Raw genomic sequence first — 22,800 nt, forward strand, 5'->3', positions numbered from 1 at the left:
CCCATTTATCTACTTGCACTTTGTGCTTTCGAACTGCTAGGTTGGCAGGAGCTAAGACCGAACAATGGGAGCTCACCCCGTCGCAGGGATTTGAACCGCCGACCTTCTGATCGGCAAGTCCTAGGCTCACCCGCGTCCTTCCATTTATGGACCTAATAGGTATCGAAAGCCATTTTTCACATAACAAAATACGTATTTTATCAAAGTAATTGTTGAACAGAAATACAATTAAGTATACATTCAGCTGTGCTGCACTGCAGTGCCACCATGCAACCAGTCCATGCAGAATATAGCCACCCTATATATAAAAATGAGCAAACCAGTGACACTTTAGGGAGCAGGCGGGGCCCATTACATACATCACAGGAGCCTACACAACACAAAACACTGTTACTGTATGTAGGTTTTATTTTATTTGTTTTTTATCTTATATTTTGGAAATGTACATCCAGGGTTTTTTTCCTTTAAATTTTTAGGGGACCCCAAAAGAGTGGGGCCCTAAGCTATAGCATGTTTCTTTTATACGTAAATCTGGCACTGCTGCTATGGCCTTAACCTATATTAATAGGTATGTCTCGGGTCAGCCTCTTGAGGAACCGTAATCTGGTTCCCTCCAGCCGCGTTCTTTCTTGAGAGAACCGCCTCGGCTCCTTTAATGATCTCCCCTCGAGAACCAGAACCCTGCGAGACGTGTGTGTATGTGTTCGGTGTTTGTGCGGGGGAAAGCAGCAAAAGGTTCTGTCAGAACGAGCGAAGGAACTCCGCGCCATCTTCGCTCCATTTCCCTCCCTCGCGCCGCCGCCGCCGCAACGTTATTCCCGCCAAGAGAGCGGCGGGACGGGGGGGGGGGCGCCCGGCCGCCATTTTGTTTCGCCGACGGACAATGCTGCGAAAGCTCCGCCGGGCAGCCACGGCCTCTCTGCTGGCGCTCCTGGGGCTGCTCAACACGCCCAGAAACGTCACGTCTCTCTTGTCCATGGAGGGTGAGCCCGGCTTTCTCTCCCTCCGGCCGCCCTTTCCACGTTCTCCGCGCGCTGCGCTCGAGCCGCCAAAAAACACAGGGGTGGAACTGCGCGTGCGCGTGGGAGGCAGCGAAGGAAGGAGGGGCGGGGATTTCCTCGGAAAGTCCCTGAGAGGGCTGGGATTTGCTCCCAAATCGAGCGGGCGGGCGAGGCTTGTGGATCCGCCGTGAGGAGGATCTGGCGGCGGCATTGGGGTCCCCGTGGAAGGACCCATCGCGGCCTCAGGAGCCGGAGAAATGTGATTGTTATCCCCAACCCCAACAAATGTTCTCTTTCCAGCAAGCTGTCGCTGGGCGGCTCGAAACGGAGGGGTGTTTTTAATATTATTGTTATTATTAGTGTTTTATATTATTATTTTATCATCATCATCATCTTAAAAACCATAAAATAATACATCTTGGGCTCCCATCTCATTAAAAGGAAGGGATACAACAACTGGAAAGGCTAAAATGTGTATACTTCAAGCATTCCAAATTATGTTACCCACCCCAAACACAGGAAGGTGCTTGCGTGTAAACTTTATTGCGTGAGGAACTCCAGAGTGGCTAGTGAGGTCTGCAAGTTGGGTTTCTGCTTCGGTTTTTGTAGCATAAAAAGGCCAAAACTATCGTGTAAGGAACGCCAGAGTGGCTAGTTAGGTCTGCAAGTTGTTTTTGTTTGTTTTTGTACAGTATTATTAAAAAGATCAAAACTAGGATATTTATGGTAACTTGTTTCCCAGTATGTGTAACAGAGTGTTTAAATCCTGTTCAACACCTTGTGAAATCTGTGTCAGCATGAGATAGATTTCACAGCAGAGTAGAAAGGGTAGCAACAAAGAGGTTGGCTGGGTGGTAGAAGGTCTGCCTGAAACGAGGCAGCAACCTTCGAGGCTGATTTGTTTTGGGCATAAACCTTCAATGGTCAGTGTGTAGTTCAGTCAGATTTGGGAAAGCAGGGTATAAATAATAAATAATTATTATTACTTGGAAATTGAAGTCCCCTCCTTCCTAAAGTGCTTCCATGGAGGATGCTATTGCTTAATAGACACAGTGACGCAAGTAGGCAGTGGAGCATTTGCTTCCGAGTTAAAATAGTGCTCTAGATTTGGCAGCTCATGAGTGGCATTCATTCTTTAGGCTTCATCCCTCTGCAACGTTAGCTTAGGAGTAAGCCCTACTGAAGCATGGAACATTGGCCTCTTGTGAACCATGTCCCAGAGAGTAGTTGTGTTAGTCTCTTCCAGCAGAAAGGACAATGGATCTTGTGGCAGCTTAAAAAAAATAACACCTTTATTGTGGCAGAAGCTTTCACGGACTAAAAATCACTTCAATGGATGCATTGAGTGTTATGAAGGGCAGAAGGAGGGGTAGAATTTTAATACTACTACTACTACTACTAATAATAATAATAGCATTTAAAGATTATTTAGAAAGTCTGGAAGAAGGGGCAGTAGTTATGGTTAAGACTAGGCATCCCCAAAGTCGGTCCTTCAGATGTTTTGGGACTACAACTCCCATCACCTCGTACCTACGGGACCGCCTCTCCTGGTATGCCCCACGGAGAGCCTCAAGGTCCATAAATAACAACACCCTAGTGGTCCCAGGCCCTAAGGAAGTTAGATTGGCTTCAACCAGAGCCAGGGCCTTTTCAACTCTGGCTCCGGCCTGGTGGAACGTTCTGCCTCATGAGACCAGGGCCCTGCAGGATCTGATTTCTTTCCGCAGGGCCTGTAAGACAGAGTTGTTCCGCCTGGCCTTTGGCTTGGAGCCAATTTGATTCCCTCCCTCCCTCTCTTTCTTTTTTCTTTTCCTTCTCCTCCTGCGATGAGGCTACATTTTAATATTTTAATGTTCCATTATTTTAATGTATTTTATTTTTGTTTTTAAGTTGTAATCATTCATCTTGTTTTTATTATTGCTTGTAAGCCGCTCTGAGCCCGGCCTTGGCTAGGGAGAGCGGGGTATAAATAAAAAAATTATTATTATTATTATTTATTATTATTATTATTATTATTATTATTATTATTATTATTATTATTATTATCATCATCATCACCATCATCCCTAGCTAACAGGACCAATGGTCAGGGATGATGGGAATTGTAGTCCCAAAACATCTGGAGGGCCGAGTTTGGGGATGCCTGTAAGACCATCATCCTTTGTGGACTAACCTCCAATCTTCAGAGTTTGGGTGAACATGTTGGCAACCCCTTTGCTGTAGTAGTGATGTTAATTGATGCCAGATCAGTCCAAATAAGCCATCTGTTTTCCATGGGGGTGCCCAAGGTGGCATGTATTACTGAGACCCAGGTGGGTTAGCTGAGCAGACCATATTTATCCTAGCTTTGTCCCCCAAGGTTCTTGGTGCAGAACCAGGCCAGGTCAGACGGGAGGGGAGAGATGCTGCTGACCATTAAAATTCCATTGTCCTCACCAGGAAGCCAGTGTGCTCTGTAACTGATAAGAGGGTTTGTTCCTGGATTTGGGACCTTGAGATAGAATAAGATACTATTGATGTACTGCCCATCCCGCTGCCCTGCAGTCTTTCTAGCTGAGGTGGTCTCAGAGGTCATATTGGAGAACATTTCACTGTTGCGTTGGAAGACTTCAGTGTCCATGCCGAAGCTGCATTTACTGGGCCCACGGAGGATTTCATGACCTCCATGACAACCATGGGGTTTCTCAGTACATCAAGGTTCAACTCATGTTGTGGGGCATAGCCCAGATCTGATTTTTGTGACAGAAGGTATTGTGGATTTGTGGTGAACTGTTTATCATGGATGAATACTTTTTGGGTGTGCTTTGGACTGGTAGCAGCAAGATCGCCGTGTAAGGGTGGGGGGTTAAGATGGTCCACCCCTGGAGACTTATGGAATCCAAAGGATTCCTGAATGCTTCGTGGGATTTTCTGACTCACATGGTTAGTGCTGCTGTTGAAGCCCTGGTTGGCCACAGGTTTTCATAGTCTGGTTATTTCCAAGTAGGGCTATTGTAATACATGCCTTTGAAAATGGTCTGGAACTTGCAACTGGTGCAGAATGCTGATGCCAGAGTTCTAGCTGAATGCCCCAGGGTATCCTCTAACATAAATTCTGAAACAATTGCACTGCTTGTCTATTGTCTTCCAGGCCTAATTTAAGCTGTCCAAATTTAAAAGTTAACCTGAATGCCCTAGGCTCCAAGTATCTGAAAGTGTGCCTCCTCCCATACTGACCTGCATGAATTTTAAAATCTACGTAGGAAGCCCTGAGGCTTATGGAATAGGGGTCTGTGGACCATCTTTCTCTGCAGTGGCTGCTCTTCCTTGGAACAGTCTCTCCTTTAGTAGTGCTATGGAACCTTTGAAATTATATTGTTGCTGATGGTTTCATTTGTTACTGAGTTCCGTATATTGTTTTAGAGTGTTTCAATTTCAATTTTTAACTTTTGGTTTGGATTGTGTATATTTCCAAGCTAGGACCTTTGGGTAATAACATAAAAATTTACGACACAGTCCAGTCATTGTTCATAGTGTTTCATCATCTGAAGCATGTGTCAAAATTCTGGTGGGCTCCACAATGTCGGAGTGGGCATTTAAGGATAATCACGTTGATGGCCCTAGACTCCTTGCCATTCCTCAGTGAGACCAGGACCTCAACAGGGGTGTCAGACATGCCAATCAGAAAATCCCATACAGCAGGGGACCCCAGACTGTGGCCAATGGACCATGAATGATAGGAGCACTGTCTGTGAACAGTGGGTGCAAAGACTGTGTCATCATTCTTAGAACCCAGGGATCCAGTCTGGCCACAAGGTGAGCTGGAAGTGGACCAGAAGTAATGGGAGGAAGACACTTGGAAAGGGTTCTAAGGAATACAAATTGTAATACAATACAGTGAAGTACAGTATATGAGAAAAGAAGCAAGGAAAGTGCAGTTAAAAATCAGACAGCATTTAGCAAATTGCATCACATTTACAACAACAGGCAGAAAAAATAAGTGGTCCACTAAGACCTTCAGCAACTTTCAAGTGGTCTGGGGTGAGAGGTTTGGGAACCAATGCCCTAAATAATTCCTTATCATCTGTAAATTTCTTAAGCTGCCCCTCACCTTTACAGGGGGGAACCATCACTGCCAGACCTAACTCACCAAGAAATGGTGTCTATCTTTATTATTTATTTAAGACATTTATATACCACTTAATTATTTGCATTTCTAAATGGTATATATAAATACCAGCCACAGAAAATGGGTCCAGAGGGTGGGTGCATAACAAAGGTGCTAACACCTCCAACCACAGAGACAAAACCAGTCCACTCTGTGGCAAAAACCAGATTGTGATCCACAACGTGTGTCAAAGGGGTAAGTGATTCAAAAGTTTGCAGTCTTGCATAAACTCTCCAGAGACAGAAGCGCTACGGCAAACTGGTCGGTTTATAACAATGATCCTTTAGATCTACTTTTAAGTTTGTTTTGGTCAATGGACGTGTGTATTAACAGAAAATTTACATTCATGGCATCTCATCAGTATATCTGTGTTTTGATTTCTAGACTGCGGAACAAGGCCTCTTATGGATGAGAAAAAAACAGAGTCTCGGATTATAGGTGGACATGATGCCATGGTTGGATCTTGGCCATGGCAAGTTAGCCTTCAGCATTATACCATTGGCCTAGGATATTTCCATCTGTGTGGTGGAAGTTTAATTACAAACAACACGGTGTTGACAGCAGCACACTGCGTTAAAAAAAATAGGCATGTATCTATTCTAAAGTGTGAGAAAGGTGTACTGATTTATTTATTTTTAAGCACTTGGTGAATATTCAGAATTCATGGGAGTGGGGACATATTTCAAGGAGGAGTGGGAGAGGAAATGAGACACTGGGACTTCAGGAATACATTTCTCCTCTCATCCTCCCAAAATCTTTTCCCACCCAACAACACAGCAGTAAATGACTGGATGTTTCCTTTTTTAATACTATATAGTTTGGTAGTTAAAACAGTGTGACAAAGTAGATTTTTCATCTCCTGGTGCTCTTCCCCTCTGCTCCCCTTGCACTTATCAGAAGCCTCTCAGGTCTGAAAGGTGAAGAGGGAAATGGAAGCAGAGGAAGAATTATGAGATTATTTCAGTTGTGTGCACTTCTCCTTTATTACAGTAGGGTTACAGTTTCAAGCATAAGTTCATGTTTCAAGAAACTCATTGCACGGAATACAATCTATTTTAGGGTACGCAAGTACGGAGGGCACTAATGTCCTCCCATTTCCAAATTACGGTATGCCGAGGTGTTTTTTCCCCTACTTTGGCAGCAGGCATACATGCTGATTCCTCAAAGTGTTGATGCAACTGCACTCAAGCTTCAAAATATGCTTGTCATGCAGCATGGGTTATCAGCTACTCTTTTGTAGCTGACACATGCCCAAAATCTTGGTGTAGAATTATTTTTTGCAGTTCTTCGGCTTCTAACCTTAGTATTTGTAACTCTGTGGGGAGTCATCCTCATTATTCTTACTCTGGTTTTCAGGGGTAGAGATTTTATTTAATTCTAAATACATAGGTTAGAATTCAACATCACAGAGATTTGACTGTTCTGTTAGTACAAGTATTTCTGCATGCTGGAGGGAACAATATCCTCCTCCCACATGCTGTTCTGGAGATTTTTCTGAACTTCCAGACTGAGGGGAGCTCCCTTACACTTACATTTTGCACTGGCTTCCGCTAGTGCTCCGAGTTACTTGAATCCAACTTGTAGCTTCCATTATTATTTTATTTATATACTATCTTCTATTTAGATAATTTCATTATGGTTCACAGTAGAGTTATTAAGACCAGTACATTAAAGCAATAAATAACAGCAGCGCCCAAAAAAACAAACAAAAAAGAGCTAGCTAATACAAATGATCTGAGAGAACCATTTTTCAACAAGCCCCATGAGCACATATCTATTGGTGCTTGTCTTATTTCAGAGCTGTGGTGAGTCCATAGGGTCAATGGCACAACAGGGGGGGGGGAAATCCCATACTTAAAGCAAGATGTACCTTAGCAGATGACAGTTTGGCTAGGAAGGTCTTGCCTGCAGATCTCGGTGACCTGGAGATTCACACTGGAGAAGGGATAATTGTTATCATAAGACCAGTCCAGAGGCAGAGACAGGCAGACAACTTATAAAGTTGCTGTGCTTATTGATAAGTCCATCATGATAAGATTTTGGGGGAGTTGTGTGCAAATGGAATTATTGGGGCATGTTTCAAGGTTGCTTTGATCAATGTGAGGCCCATCAGCTTAGATGATTTTAAAAGTGCATGAGACAAATTTATGGAGGATATGTCTGTCAATTGTGAATAGTCATACTGAGCAGGGCTCATGCTGCTTCCAGGTGCAGAGGCACTATACCTGAGTACCAATTGCTGAGCAGCAACTGTAGGTTCTGCTTGTGAGCTTCCTACAGGCAACCATCTGATTGGCTGTTATAGGACATGATTTGGTTTGATCTAGCAGGATTCCTCTTATGCATATATGCTTTTACTGGTTATATTACTATTACTGCAGAAACCTTTGTCATTCCCTCACCATTTGACTCTGGCTCCGTGCTTGATAGTTTTACACCAGGCTTGAAGCAACTATTCTAAAATAGTTACTGACTCTGTTTTTGATTTTATTCTGTCCTAGGAACGCAGCCTTTTGGAGGGCTGTCATCGCCGTGCATCATCTTCATGCACACAACTATTATACTCGAAAGCGCCGGGTCAGTACAATCACGGTCCATTCTGATTATGATTCAGAAAGCTATGAAAATGATATTGCCTTGTTTACGCTAATAAAACATGTAAAATATAATAATTATATTCAGCCCGTCTGCATACCTGAAAATGATACTATTGACATGTACCCATGTTACATAGCTGGCTGGGGAAACACAAAGGAGAAAGGTAAATCTTCTACTTTTCCTTTAAACTAAACTATTGTTAAGAGTGAGAATTAGTTATTTCAAAAAGCTTCTTTGCCATTTGATGGTGTATTGCACAGAGGTAAACCTAGGTTTGGTTTGCCCGTTAGTGTACACAAGGAATTTCTGATAGTCGTGATGATTAATTTGGTTTTCGTATCCTTTCATTATATTTTTTAATGTACAATTAAAGTTTTTTAATATTTAATGTAATTGTGAAATGTTTCTCGCTCATCACCTTTTCTGGACACTGAACTGTAAAACAGGTGTCCAGGAAGTGTTATCAATATTAGCAGCCCTAACCCTGAGTCAGTTTTTCTGTCTGCAGTAATGATGTAAAATTTTAATCTTGTGTGCAGAATATTTACTGGCTAACCATGAGCAAACTGGACAGATTTCTTCAGAAGTATTTGCTCTTTTAATCCAAAAAAAGGAGTGTCATTTGTTGGGTCTATAAATTCTTTAGCTGTGTTTATGTTTTTAAACTATACAGTGGTACCTCGGGTTAAGTACTTAATTCGTTCCGGAGGTCCATTCTTAACCTGAAACTGTTCTTAACCTGAAGCACCACTTTAGCTAATGGGGCCTCCTGCTGCTGCCACACTGCCGGAGCACGATTTCTGTTCTTATCCTGAAGCAAAGTTCTTAACCCGAGGTACTATTTCTGGGTTAGCGGAGTCTGTAACCTGAAGCGTATGTAACCCGAGGTACCACTGTATTAATCAAGATAAAAATATTTAACAGCTTATAACCAAGGTCAGAAAACACAAAATAAAAATTTACTCTGCGAGCATCAAATTTTTGCACTAAGAAAAGCTGGATTCTGCAAGGTCTGCAGACACACCCTCCAGATTTTGCTGAACTGCAACTCCCATTGGCCCTAGCCAGGATGGCCAGTGGCAGGGGAGGATGGGAGTTGTAGTTCATCATCTGGCTGGCCAAAGGTTCTTTGTATATGATCTGTTGCTTAGACAAAATATTTGTCATGCTTTCTGCACTTATCGTATGAGGGCAGTATGCCTTGTGCCTTGAACCTGCCATGTATTCGTCTCTATCATACTTTTCAGAAATATGGTAAGCACTCAGAAAGTCACTTCTCTGCTTTTTCAAAACTTGCCTGAGATTTGTGCACTTGAGAAAACTATACTTTAATTTTTAAGGTATTTGATCTTGTCTGCAAAGCATATATCTTTTGTTATGACTCATAGCTGATGCAGGCATACCGAATTGGGTAAGCCACCGGGCTATATTTAAATGTATTAACCATACCCGGCAGGCGCCTATGTACTGATAACCTAATGCACTTTCTTTTAATTCAACCTTGCTGGATAGGGAACACTGAAGGGCTATTTTTAATTAATTAATACCTCAAACCTTGAACCAGTAACAAACAAGTTCAATAACACCTGAAATCATAGATTAAGAAGAAAACAAAATACTGTAATTAAAACACAGACACCCAAATCTCAATGTTGAGCATACACAGCTCCATATATACCTGGGGCCTGCGATGGCTAGCAAACAGAATTCGTTACAAGTTCAGTAAGGATTTGTGAGCCTTATTCTGAAAATGAAGGTAGGTTTCATAGACCTACTTGGGAAATACAAACCTGGTTTATTAAGTTTAAGAGTTAGACTAGCTTAAGCGGTTACCCAGCCAGGTTGCATACTTGACAACCTTGTTTCAGAATGTTAAATGCATTCTTCCAGCAGTTTTTTGTGCTTTCCTTTCAGGTGTTGGCAAATTAGTATTACAAGAAGCTCAGGTAGACGTTTTTCCGCTGAGATTATGCAATAGATATGACTCGTATGCAGGGAGATTAACAGAAAACATGGTTTGTGCTGGCTCTCTGACTGGACGTGTTGATAGCTGCCAGGTAAAATGGAGAATATACAATAAGTAGTCAAAACATTCTGTCATGTAGTTGCTTGACTAATATATCAAAGCAATATATCAAAGTCGCTGGTAAATGAGGGGGAAATGAATTATTTTTATTTTAAGACATATTGCCAAAACATGCTGTCATACAATTATTTGTCCAGGCTTACTCACCGCTGTGTCAAAGTAGCACCAAAGTAGTTAATACATTTTGGAGGGAAATTAGTTGCTGTGAGAAAAATTGGGACATGAGAAACATCACAATAAAATTCAAGCAGCGACATAACTTCACCTTGTAAATCAGCACGATCAGTTCTTTCTAAAAGCACATAATATGCATGAGGCACAGTACAAAAACACAGCACATGAGTTCCTGACTGCAAATTCACAACTGAAGAAAGAGAAATAAATACAAAAGCAGAGGGGAATTGGAGGAAAAAGGGAATGTTCTTTCCTAATATGGATTCGAAGGATTATATAAATAAAGAAACCATCATCCTTGTTGAGGTTTAAAACATATCACATTGTGAATACTAATATTAAAATAAAGATGATGCAGTAATAATGTCATTTCTTTTATGAATATCTTCCCATGAAACTGTTGGGAAACTGCCAGGGAGATATAGTCCATCATCATGGCCCCAAGCCGGCTGTCGGACGTCCATCGATCTCCCGTAGACAGGCAGATCCAGCAGTTAGCGACACGAAGCCTTAGAAATAGATTGGCTGCATTCCAGGCTTGTGCACACTGTTTATCAGCAGAAACACAGCAGAAAGCTTGCACCGCAGAAGAGCATAATTTACAGACTTTATTTAGCGTAGAACAGAACAAAAGAAAACATGACCGTTCTGAGTCAGCATCTCTGGCCAACTGGCTGAAATCGAAAGGAAACAGCAAGCATAAACATCCTGTGAATAGAACATGCGCAGACTCTGTGACTCACAAAGCCTGCTCCCTTTTAAGGTGGAACGGAAATATCCTAACAGAAACATCCCAAAATTACCGGTATTTAATGTCAACAACTGAAAAACTTCTACTTTAAAAGCATATTTAAACATATATAAAAACAGATCCAGACTGGGATAAAAATCTCCACTTAGAAAGCTTAAAAAGATGATAGAGACAGTGCTTGTTTGCTTTGTAATAGCAGCGAGATTCAAAGGGTAGGTTCCTACATCATATGAATGGGTCACCTGATGAAGTGGCATGTGCAAGAGACACTCCTTCAGAACGCAGCAATCATTTGGGTATATAAGGGGGTTAGGATTGTTGGTGTTCTGATTACCAAAGTTTAGGGTTATTGATAAAAGTACAGGAGCTTTGCAGAAAAGGTAGGGTGCTCATTTCCTTCCATTCGGAACACATTGGACCACTTTGCTTCCATCCAAAACAGACAACATGGAAGCAGGATGGTGCTGTCCTCCCACCTGTGTCATGTCTTGCTCTGATAGCTAAGATTAAATAGCCCTTTTGAGTCTTGAGTTGATTTTCAGGGTCAGCTTATTACTTCCTTATATTATTACATGTATCTCTCATCTTTCCTCCAAGGGGTGGTGCACATGATTCTCCTATTCCTTTTCTCCCCACAACAACCCTGTGAGATAGGTGACGCTGAGAGAATGACTCAAGGTCACCTCATGAGCTTCATGACTGATTTGAGATTTAAACCCTGGTTTCCCAGGTCCTTCTCAACACACTAATCACTACACCACACTGTCTTATTGAAACTGTTGCTGGAATTCCTAAAGCATCCATGATCAAATTGTGTCAGCAAGGAAACCAAGGTAAGATACCCAAGTCAGGCTTTCTGGAGGTACTGTTTCTAGAAAAACGTGTTTTCTTTTGATAGTTCATGAGAGACATAACTCAAGATTGATTGGATCCCAATCCTGTTTCCTAAAACTTCAGAGTACCATATTTTTTCATGTTCCAGGGAGACAGCGGTGGACCTTTGATGTGTTATTTTCGAAATGTTAGCAGGTATTATCTGATAGGAATCACCAGTTTTGGGCTTGGTTGTGGCCGACCAAGATATCCAGGAATCTATGTTCGTACAGTTAATTACAAAAATTGGATAGATGCGCATTTAATTGCTAAGACCACCAATGTGAGCATTCGATGGGTTCTGATCTATTGGATTGTTGCATGGACAGTCTTTTATATTCTATGAAGAGGCAAACTCTCTCTCCATTGTACTAGAGTGAACTTGGATTGCAAAATTGGAAGCAAAATTATTCACTTTTATCAACAAATTTACCATATTCCCCCTTATAAATTAAATATACATATATATCAGATGTTATTTAAAATATATGTGTTTAATGGTCTGTAAATCACATTATGAAATCATACTCTTCAAAATAAAACAGAAAATTAAGTTGAAAAAATAAGAACTGAATATGATCATTCAGTACACAATAAAAATGTTTTTGTCTTGATAGAAGAATTTTCAGAATTAAACCAATACTATCACAATATTTACATCTTATTTCTATGCTAGAATATCAAAGTTTGTGATAGATGGCAGATGTTGTCATATATACATAGCACTTTAAAATAAAACTTACGTTATACTTGTATACACATACTCTAGTGGAACACTTCCTCACTCAAATGAAGAACAGTTAAATATAAGAATCACATTTTCAAGGCTCTATCCTGCAAACAAAATTCATTGTGTTGAATTCTTAAAGTAAATCCACAGTGTTTTGAAGAAGTAGGGTCTAATGTATTGGACAGTTTTAATCATTGCTCCCTCTGCTGATTTGTTTATTGCAATGTAATCACACCATATTTCTTCTAAGCAGCTTTGTGTTAATCTTTTAAAAACGAAACACCAGCATCTGTTGTAGGGTGCAGTCTGTTAAATACTGACTAGGTGTTAGACTTTACACTAAAGGTGAACTTCTGAGTAAAAGTGCAGTGCCTTGTACTGAAAAAGTTTGGTAAGCTAGTATTTTTTAAAGTTGAACAAAGGCCTGTATCACTTTAAAACTTCAGAACTCTCCATATATTGAATTTGGATTCCTTATTACTTGAAAAAAGAGAGGAGCAGTCACCCATTTGTTTTAAAAATATACACAAATCATTGAACTAAGCAGTTGTGTGAAGATTGTTACCTATGTGCAGGACCCAGTAGATTTAATTTCTGTGACAGAATGGTAGATGTAACATTGGACTTGCCATGAAGCTTCATTTTCTGCCAGGGATGGACGGGATCCTCAGATGGTCTGTCCCTTGTACTAAGCAGCACTACACAAATTATACTTCATGTTCAAGAGCAACCAAGCTGAACATGCCAAAGACGTAACAGCAAACCTCTAGAAACAGGAGAACATGGCCAAGCAAAAATAATTGTATTGTCCTGCCTAGTGGAGTGAGTGGAAGGGACAAACCATCCAAGGATTCCCTCCTCCATTGCAAGAAAATATGTTCTGTTAAATTATTATTTTTAAAGATACTGATGACCATAATAATCTGTGACCATCCACACAGCTGTTTTTATTTTTCCAATACTGCTACACATTAACATGATATCAACTAGATCAACGTGCTACAACAGAACTAAAAAAAGTTCCTGCCCATCTTCCCTCCTCCTCCATTGTGGACCTCCTGCCCCATCCAAACAATGCAAGACGGGTAATAGGCAACTCATTAAGTAGCTTTATGAAAAGAAGAAGGCTGAGCCAGAAACATGCCAGAATTTGCACGCATCCATCCTCCTGGTCAGCCTCATCCCAGTCCCCTGGCATGTGCTGGTCAATGTCCCTCCAACAAAAGAGAAAGCAGAGGGACAACTCAGCTATTTGTTTCTTTGATGGGACAATCCCATGAAGCTTTTGCCGTGCAGTTGCATCCATACTGGCACTGCATATAGTGCTGGATGAAGCTTGACCCGAAGCTCAGCCTTCTGTGGTTCCTACACAGAAAACCCACCTCCTATAGCTCTCTGCAGTGTGGTGGGCATGCCACTGGTACTGAAGGAGCTTCGGCTGGGCAGTTTTCTTCATTCATAAATGAAATAAAAAATAAAATGGGGGAGGAACTGCGCCTGGCAGCTGCTTGGGAAAGGAGGAACAGGAAGTGATTATTGTACAGTGGTGCCTCGCAAGACGAAAAGAATCCGTTCTGTGATTCTCTTTGTCTAGCGGTTTTTTCGTCTTGCGAAGCAAGCCCATTGACGGATTAGCGCTATTAGCGGCTTTTAGTGGCTTATCTGCTGATCGGATCAGCTGATAAGCGGCTTAGCAGCTTAGAAAAGGGGGGGAGGGGGAAAACCAGCAGGAACTCGCAAGACATTGTCGTCTTGCGAAGCAAGCCCATAGGAAATTCGTTTTGCGAAGCACCTCCAAAACGGAAAACTCTTTAGTCTAGCGAGTTTTCCGTCTTGCGAGGCATTCGTCTTGCGGGGCACCACTGTAAATCAAATCGCTGGCAATGCTGTATCTTGGTGCTCGACTCCACGCTTTGCATTGTGACAGGGGCCAGCTTCGATCCCAGGCACCTCCAACAATTGTCTGTTTCAGTTTAAGTGTTCCCTATAAGACAGCCAAAACAGTACTTCCCATCCCTGTTGCCTTAAGCTCCCTGAGGTCCAGCTCCGAGGGCCTTCTGGAGTTTCCCTCACTGCAATAAGTGAGGTTACAGGGAACCAGGCAGAGGGCCTTCTTGTAGTGGCGTCCGCCCTGTGGAATGCCCTCTCATCAGATGTCAAGGAAATAAACAACCATCTTTAAGAAGACATCTGAAGGCAGCCCTGCTTAGGGAGGTTTTTAATGTTTGGTGTTTGTGCTTTTAATATTATGTTGGGAGCTGCCCAGAGTGGCTGGGGAAAGCTAGCCAGATGGGCAGGGTATAAATAACTTATTTTTTATTGAATTTATATACCACCCTATACCCAGAGGTCTCAGGATGGTTCACAGAAAAGATCACAATATATAAAATCAAAATAAGAATAACCCAATACCCCCCCCCAAAGAGCCACATTTTAAATGTGTATAGGATTCTGATCAGGTCAACCAAAGGCCTGGTTAAAAAGAAATGTTTTTGCGTGGCACCTAAAGGTGTATAATGTAGATGTCAGGTGAACTTCCCTGCATTTCACAGACTTAATCGCAAAACCACACCCATCAAGAAAATGTGTAAGGGCCATCAGCCTGATATGATGATGACGGTTTTATTTATCTATTTGTTATATATATATGTATATTTACAAAGCACACCACCTTTCCTCCTGGTAGCTACTCTGAACGTTGCAAAAGCCAGCTTTCCCCAACTCGTTGTTAATACGCAAGTCCTGCACCTGAACCCTGTCAGCTAGTTATCATAAGAACTGCTGAAGGATTGGGGTCGGTATTGAAAATATTTTGTTCTTCCCTTGGTGCCCCCTTTTCCCTGCGCAGGCTTCCCTCTGTCCCACAAAGACAAACTGCGAAAACGCTTGAGCGTGAGGCCTCCGCGCGCCCCGTCACGTGACGCGCCCAGCGTCGCTCCGGCCGAGGCGCGGGAAAGGCGGCGGGTTGGCCGCCATTTTTTTCTCCCTCGACGGACGATGCGGCATAGGCTTCGCCCCGCGCTCTCACTGGCTCTGCTCGTGCTGCTGTATGGACCACCGCCCGGAGCCCGACCTTCCGGGGTCCCTACACACGGTGAGCCCCCGTTCCCGCGAAGTGCGGCGCCGACGTCGAAGCCGCTTGTGGGCCGGGCAGGTTCCCTCACATTTGAGCGCTCGGGCGCCGTCACGGCCGAAGCTTAGTAACTGCGCCTGCGCATGGAGTACGCTTCACCCTCTCTGAACTACAACTCCCGGCAGCCTCCAGTACAAAGCAGGTGGCGTTTCGGGTGTCCGATGTGAAGGCGTGATCCTTCACGTGGGAATCGGACAACGGATTTGCACGCGGTGTTTTGCGTAGAGTTTGAGGCACGTGGAACTGCTTGTGAGAGTCCATTTCTAGGCAGAGGGACGGGGAATTGCCGTAGTTAAGGTTTAAGTCGCAGCGGAAAGATGTTTCTGAAGCGCGTCTCTGCACGGACACGCTTTTTGCAAAGGACACCATTAAGCCGTGTTACGTCCAACGTTGCCCTCTGTCGGCATTTGTCCTAATTTGCCCAAGTTCGGAGAGAAGCGCACGTCAGCGGCAGCACCCACTTTGAGGTGCTGTTTCAAGGGTGCTGCTTCCACAACCTCTGGGCTTTTGTGCAAGGACAGTGTGATGATCTTAACGATGTGATCATAACCCGGTTTATCTTGACGTTACATTGATAGCAGGCATTTTTTGTGAGGGGGGGGGGGGAATGAAGTGTATGCCAATCAGTATGATGTAGCCTGTTAGCGTTGAACTGTGGCTGGGGAGGGGATGCAGGTGGCGCTGTGGGTTAAGCCACAGAGCCTAGGGCTTGCCGATCAGAAGGTCGGCGGTTCGAATCCCCGCGGGGTGAGCTTCCGTTGCTCGGTCCCTGCTCCTGCCAACCTAGCAGTTCGAAAGCACGTCAAAGTGCAAGTAGGTAAATAGGTACCGTTCCTGCGGGAAGGTAAACGGTGTTTTACACACGGCTTTGGTTTGCCAGAAGCAGCTTAGTCATGCTGGCCACATGACCTGGAAGCTGTACGCCAGCTCCCTTGGCCAATAAAGTGAGATGAGCGCCGCAACCCCAGAGTCGGTCACGACTGGACCTAATGTTCAGGGGTCCCTTTACCTTTATGGCTGGGGAGACCTGAGTTCAAATAGACACCAAGAGAGTAATCTTAAGGAGTTAATGGAATTGGACTGACCAAGCTGAGTTCAGCCCTAAAAATGGACAGCCTATTTTGAACTTGGAGCTTCACTCAGCTTGGTCAGTCAAGTACCATTAACTCCTTATACTTAAGATACATAGTCCAACTCCTCCATGAATTGACCAGCTGACTTGGAGATCCACTGGATTTTAATTTGCACATCCCTGTGGATCTTGGGTTTGGATTGTCCCCTAAGCCACCAAGCTCCCTGAGCATGACAATGCTGTTATGTGGATAACATAAGGAGGGAAGACTATGAATACTGCCCTGATACTGAATAAATTGTATTATATAAACAAAGCACATGGATTATGCTGTCTTTTGAACATTGGGATATCATCCTGCGAGTATGTGTCCTTTTATTCTGAGAATCAAAGAAGCTGTGAAATTATTTTGGATTCACTTCTGATAACAAGGGATGGTGAGTCAAAATGGGTTTGCTTCAGCTCTCCAACAGGTGGCCTGTTTAGGGAATTGCTGTACTGAAACAAACAGTTTAAAGCAGTGGCTCTAAGCATTTTGTTGGATGCAGATTGTATTTTATGGAACACTTACATACATTGCATCTCACCAATATAACTGTGTGGTGTTTTTTTTAGGTTGTGGAACAAGGCCTCTTATAGATGAGAAAAAAACTGGGACTCAGATAGTAGGTGAACATGAGGCTCAGCTCGGGGCATGGCCATGGCTTGTTAGTCTTCAAATTTACCGTGTTTTTCAAGGCGGGTATCGTCATAGATGTTGCGGATCTTTAATTAGTAACAACTTAGTATTGACAGCAGCACACTGCATTAAAGAATGGGTGTATGTATCTTTATGTTTTATCTTGTCCATTTTAGGTATAATGGGGGAAATGTGTGGGTTCTTTTCTCTCTCTTTTTTCTTGGTTGCTTGGCTATAGCCTGTCTTGATGTCAGTATTCTGTGCACATCATTTTGGTAGGCTTCTCACAAATCTTAAATAATATCATTTTATGAATACAGTTTCCGAAAACATACTCAGAGTAAGCTATGTTTAAATCATGGGTCCAGTGCTTTAGAATTACTGCATACTGTATAAGAATGTATTTTACGCTATTTGAGATTTTTGTGTACTTTACAAGTCACTAACGCTGCTGCCAGGGGTGTTGAGTGGCACCTTCAATTGTCCATGTTATCCAAGTGATGTGTCATCTCATGAAGACCTGTGTAATTGATCCAGTGCCATCAGTTCAACACTATCTCAAATAATACTCAATCTTTCTTACATTTTCCAAAAGGAGTAAGAATGGCGGGTTACACTGGATCTGAAGCGTGTGATTTAGAACTTAAAGATGCACAAGTTCTGAATGGTGATTCATACAACCATCTTAAAGAACTTCCATGGGGGGGGGGCGTTTATTGATTTCACTGGACCTTAAGAAGGTGTAGCTACACATGGTGATTCAACAACTTCATCACCAGTATGTGAGGTTACTAGGCAGCTTAGCTTATACATGGCGCTCTCAGCACTTTCCCCATCCTGCCAGGTTCTTATACTATTTTTCAAGGGTGATTCTGGACTTTGAGCAGCAGTTTCCCATACCAAATAACTGTTTATGAAGCTTCACTCACTCAATTTCAAAAAAAACCTTACCATGCAGCATGAGACAACTGCTGCTCAATAAACGCAAGGTTAAATTACCTGTTGAGCACATAGAACTTGCTCTGATTCTGATTATAGTTTCCATGAGGAATTACAATGGTACCTCGGTTCTCAAATGTAATCCGTTCTGTAAGACCATTTGACTTCTGAAACATTTGATAACTGAGGTGCAAAGGGCTGGCTGCAAGCTCAAAGAAGAAAATTGAATTGAAAAACATGCAGCAGAAGCTGTTTGACTTCCAAGGCACGTTTGAAAACGGAAGCATTTACTTCTGGGTTTTCGGTGTTTGGGTTCTGAAAGGTTTGTCAACGGAGATGTTTGAGAACCAAGGTACCACTTTATTGCAGTCATAAAATCAATCCCCTGCTGAATGAAAAGCCAGTTGTAACATTGCTATTTGTATGGAATAGTTTGCCAAAATAATTTCAATAATTTCAAGTGGAATTATTACTGCATGTTTTGAGCTTTCTTATGGTGTTGCTCAAAGTTAAAATTCTCTTAAGCAGCAATTTTGTATTAACCATACAAGGGGTTTTTTGTCCTAGGAACCCAGAGTACTGGAGAGTTGTGATTGGCTTGCGTCAGCTTTATAAACGTCATTCTCATACTATAAATCGCCGGGTGAGAGACATTGTGGTCCATTCTCATTTCAAAGTGAACAGCTATGACAATGACATTGCCTTATTTGAATTAATAAAGTTTGTCGAATACGATGACTATATTCAGCCCATCTGCTTACCTGACATTCCTCTTCTAGTGACAGACAAGAACCCATGTTATATAAGTGGATGGGGGGAAAAAGAGGAGAAAGGTAAATCTTTTGTTTCTGTCCCTTCTGAATAATCTAATATTAGTTTAGTGCAATGTTTCCCAAACTTGGGTCTCCAGCTGTTTTCGGACTTTAATTCCCATCATCCCTGACCACTGGTCTTGCTACCTAGGGATGATAGGAGTTGTAGTCCAAAAACAGCTGGAGATCCAAATTTGGGAAACACTGTTTTAGTGAACAGAGAAAGCTTTGTTGACATCAATACATTAAGATTTATATCACCTGAGGAAAACCTGGGTTTCGCTTGCTGCTGGCTGTCAGGATGATACATAAATTTATTGAAGTTCAGTTTTGTTCCTAGTCTCATTATTGACTGGGCAATGTTTTTTTTGGGGGGTGGAACCCCAAATCCTTAAAAAAAGCCAAACAATTAAAAACTGGGGGCAGGGATTGAACATGTGGGCTCTGTGGCCCCACCTAAACTCAACCACCATCAGTCTCTGCAGTGTTGTCACTTTTTACATCCTGTACTCTTTCTGCCCTGAAGTGCATCCATTTGGAACTTAGTTTTGAAAGGAGGCATTCTCAGCATACCTGCAGCCCAGCAGAGAACTTTGAAGTCTGGTTTCTATCTGGATTTTCACTGTGTCCATTTGTTAGTAGGTATCTTTTGCAGGTGCCAGAGGGTGCTTGCAGGTGCAATGGTGTCCCCCACAGATGTAGCCCACGGCCAGCAATTATACCACAAATTGTACTTGCTTACAACTTAACCTCCTCACACGCACACTTTTACATGATCTTTCATCCCAAATCCAGGTGGGGTGGGTGGAGTGCCTAGGAACAGATGCCCAAAATTGTCCTGGTCCTGTATTGCCTTATGAAACATCTCAGCCTTATTATACTGCTAGAAGTCTCCTCCTGTGGTTGACCCTTATCTGTTTGTTGCTTATATCAGTAGCTGGCAGGATGCGTTAAAGTGGGAAATTGTGGACTCCAGATTCAGTAGGGGCAAGAATGATTCCGTTGCTAATGACTTTGGAGGTGTAGCCCTGTTTCCTAGCACCATTTGTTTAGTCGTTTAGTCGTGTCCGACTCTTCGTGACCTCATGGACCAGAGCACGCCAGGCACTCCTGTCTTCCACTGCCTCCCGCAGTTTGGTCAGACTCATGTTTGTATCTTCGAGAACAAACATGCACCATTACAAATGATTATTTTCTCTGATGTCTGAGAAGTATATCCAACCTTTCCTACGGCCTCTAGAATATCCTCAAAGGTACCACAGAATTGCACTGTATTAATGTATGAATTGTTATCCATATGCATGATGTGGTCTCGACTTATTGCACCATCTTTACCCCCAGGCACACAGGCTGCTCACTTAAAGATTGCATCCTTGGAAAGGTATAAAAGGAAAGTACCAGAGTAAAGAAAAAGAAAAATACAGCAGCCTGCCAATCTCATGTACTGTTAACAAAATAAAAAATAAGAACCCCCACAGGTCACACGGTATGACAGTCACGCAAGGATAAATGAGATCACATCTACAGTTTCATGTTTTAGCTGACAAAATTTTCTGTTTCTCCAAAATGTTAGAAGGAATTCTAAGCCTTGTTTGATAACACATGTAGATTCTGCACAAGGGGATGAAGGTCAGCTGCATCAGGCTTAGAACATTTGTACTGGACCCAGAGGGTTGAACACAAACATACTTCCAGTAATACTTTGTGTTTTCTTTACAGGTGATTTGAAATATATATTACAAGAATCTCAGGTAGACATTATACCACTGTACATCTGTGCCAGACATCCCTGGTATTCAGGGCATGCAATATCAAGGGATGTAATTTGTGCTGACTCTGCAAGCGGACACGAAAACACCTGTCAGGTAAAACAGATATTTCCATTGTAAACCACGTTGCCAACAGATGCTGTCATGTGGCTTGCTTAGACAAATTATATTGCCCAGTAGGATGTCAAAATAGCACTAAGTAAATTTACAAAATAAAAATTAAGATTACATTGTGTGATAAAATAGACAATAGAAACATCCATGTAAAATTCAAGTGAGATAATATTGTTTGTGAACGTGCTCTCAGCACTGTAAAAATCTAGAACACACACAAGTTCTTGTCTGCAGATTCATAGACTTAAAAAGCGTGGGGAGGAGAGGGGACGTGAAGGGGGAAAGGGCAACTACTTTTTTGTACTATAGATATGGAAAGAAACTGATTCCAGTTGTGGTTGAAAACGTGTTACCATTAATACCAATTTTTCATCAAATATAACTATAGTAAGCTCACAACTTGTGCACATTCAGTTTTATGTATGTGGCAAAAAATAAAAAGGGGATGGGGTTCCAGGGAAAATGATTTTGGCCGCCCCACCTGCCAATGAACCCAGCAGGTTTTGACTGTACGCAATTTTGGCTTTAAGCATGATCCCTCGGAATGTAACCCCCACATAAGTTGCAGGCCTTCTTTAGCTGAGTGGTGAAAGGATAAGATTAGAGGAGCCATATTTTTTTTCTAATTTGAACACTAGTACCACTTTGCTTCCAAACAAAAAAGCAACGTGAAAGCAAAAAGGGGTGTGTTTGTCTTTCACATAATCTGTGCATCACCATCACCACCACCATGTTATGAGAGCTAAGAATTGTTAGAACATATTCTTAGGATTTTCGCTTGATTTTAAGTCTTAAGTTTATTGACCATGTAGCTGGACTTTTCAGAACACATGATAAGGTTTTGTAAGCAACTTACCTGCAGGTACTATAACCCAGCCAAAGTGAGATTACCCAATCAAAGATTTCAAGATTTATCTGTGTTTCCTAGAAAAGCATTGTTTTCTTTTGACATGAAATGCACTGTTCAGACTGATTAGTTTACAGTCCCTCTGCATACTAAAACTTTAAAATACATAAGCAACACTAAAATTTTCATTTTATATTTTTCATGTTCCAGGGGGACAGTGGTGGACCTTTGATGTGCTATTTCCCAAATGTTTCCAAATATTATTTGATAGGAATCACCATCTCAAGCGTTAGCTGTGGCCAGCAAAAGTATCCAGGAATCTATCTTGGTACAAGTCATTTTTCAGACTGGATAGTTTCACATCTACGTGGTAAAACCAGCACTGTGAACATTAAGTGTGTCCTGATCTTTCTGACTGTGAAGTGGGTAATCTTTCACCTTGTTCTATAAAAAGGTAAAGTTCCTCAAAAACCCCACAACTGATTTTAATATATTTAACAATACCAATCCATTAGTCAGCTGTTGGTTTGTTATTTAAATTCAATCAACCCTAACTGAAAATATTTGTTCTTAATCTGAAAAGAAATAGTCATAAGGCAATTTAGTACCTATTTAGTTGACAGTAAGCTTCACTGAATTCAGTGGGAATCAGTTCTGACTAGATGTAGGATTGCACTGTTATTAGTGCATTTAAAAATATATAATTTGTATAAGGATTATTATTATTTTGATAAAGCAAACAAGTTGATGTTTACCATTAGTACAATTAGTGATCTGTGACATCTTACGTGACAATTTTATTTGCAAATAGCATGGTGGGGACCATTTTTCAGCAGGAGGTGGGGCTTCATTTTTAGAGGTAACCTTTGGGGAACTGCAGACCGGATGGGGCCAAAGCCAAATACACACACTGAGTGGCTGAGCTGGGGTTTCTTCATTTACTTTCCCTCCACCTCCTCCCAATGGCTAGAGTCCTCACCATTTCATTTCACTTTGGAGCGAGCCATGGAAAAAGAGGAGGGATGACGTGAAGGAGGTTGGTGGAGCGAAGTGAACACATATGAATTATGGGATG

The 22,800-nt window shown here is 42.1% G+C and overlaps 2 protein-coding genes across 2 annotated transcripts; both read left to right on the forward strand.

Annotated features, from left to right (window-relative positions):
- Positions 1 to 412: 412 nt before the first annotated feature.
- Positions 413 to 12,129, forward strand: LOC308580158 (transmembrane protease serine 12-like). The gene is made up of 5 exons (XM_081181478.1): positions 413 to 983; positions 5,533 to 5,734; positions 7,650 to 7,909; positions 9,661 to 9,803; positions 11,740 to 12,129. Exons 1-5 carry the CDS (start codon positions 656 to 658, stop codon positions 11,974 to 11,976), a joined length of 1,170 nt encoding a protein of 389 aa, XP_081037604.1. The 5' UTR covers positions 413 to 655; the 3' UTR covers positions 11,977 to 12,129.
- Positions 12,130 to 15,048: 2,919 nt separating this feature from the next.
- On the forward strand, positions 15,049 to 22,236 carry LOC308580179 (transmembrane protease serine 12-like). The gene is made up of 5 exons (XM_081181522.1): positions 15,049 to 15,454; positions 17,181 to 17,385; positions 18,751 to 19,016; positions 20,715 to 20,860; positions 21,936 to 22,236. Exons 1-5 carry the CDS (start codon positions 15,358 to 15,360, stop codon positions 22,173 to 22,175), a joined length of 954 nt encoding a protein of 317 aa, XP_081037648.1. The 5' UTR covers positions 15,049 to 15,357; the 3' UTR covers positions 22,176 to 22,236.
- The last annotated feature ends 564 nt before the right edge of the window (positions 22,237 to 22,800 follow it).

The sequence above is a fragment of the Podarcis bocagei genome (assembly GCF_964188305.1).
Source record: "Podarcis bocagei genome assembly, chromosome: 2".
Classification (NCBI taxonomy): Eukaryota; Metazoa; Chordata; class Lepidosauria; order Squamata; family Lacertidae; genus Podarcis; species Podarcis bocagei.

Coding starts and splice junctions, on each gene's coding strand:
- LOC308580158 (XM_081181478.1), top strand. CDS start 656: ATGATCTCCCCTCGAGAACCAGAACCCTGCGAGACGTGTGTGTATGTG. Junction 7,910..9,660: donor GGGAAACACAAAGGAGAAAG/GTAAATCTTCTA, acceptor CTTTCCTTTCAG/GTGTTGGCAAATTAGTATTA. Junction 9,804..11,739: donor GACGTGTTGATAGCTGCCAG/GTAAAATGGAGA, acceptor TTCATGTTCCAG/GGAGACAGCGGTGGACCTTT.
- LOC308580179 (XM_081181522.1), top strand. CDS start 15,358: ATGCGGCATAGGCTTCGCCCCGCGCTCTCACTGGCTCTGCTCGTGCTG. Junction 15,455..17,180: donor TTCCGGGGTCCCTACACACG/GTGAGCCCCCGT, acceptor TGTTTTTTTTAG/GTTGTGGAACAAGGCCTCTT. Junction 17,386..18,750: donor CACTGCATTAAAGAATGGGT/GTATGTATCTTT, acceptor TTTTTGTCCTAG/GAACCCAGAGTACTGGAGAG.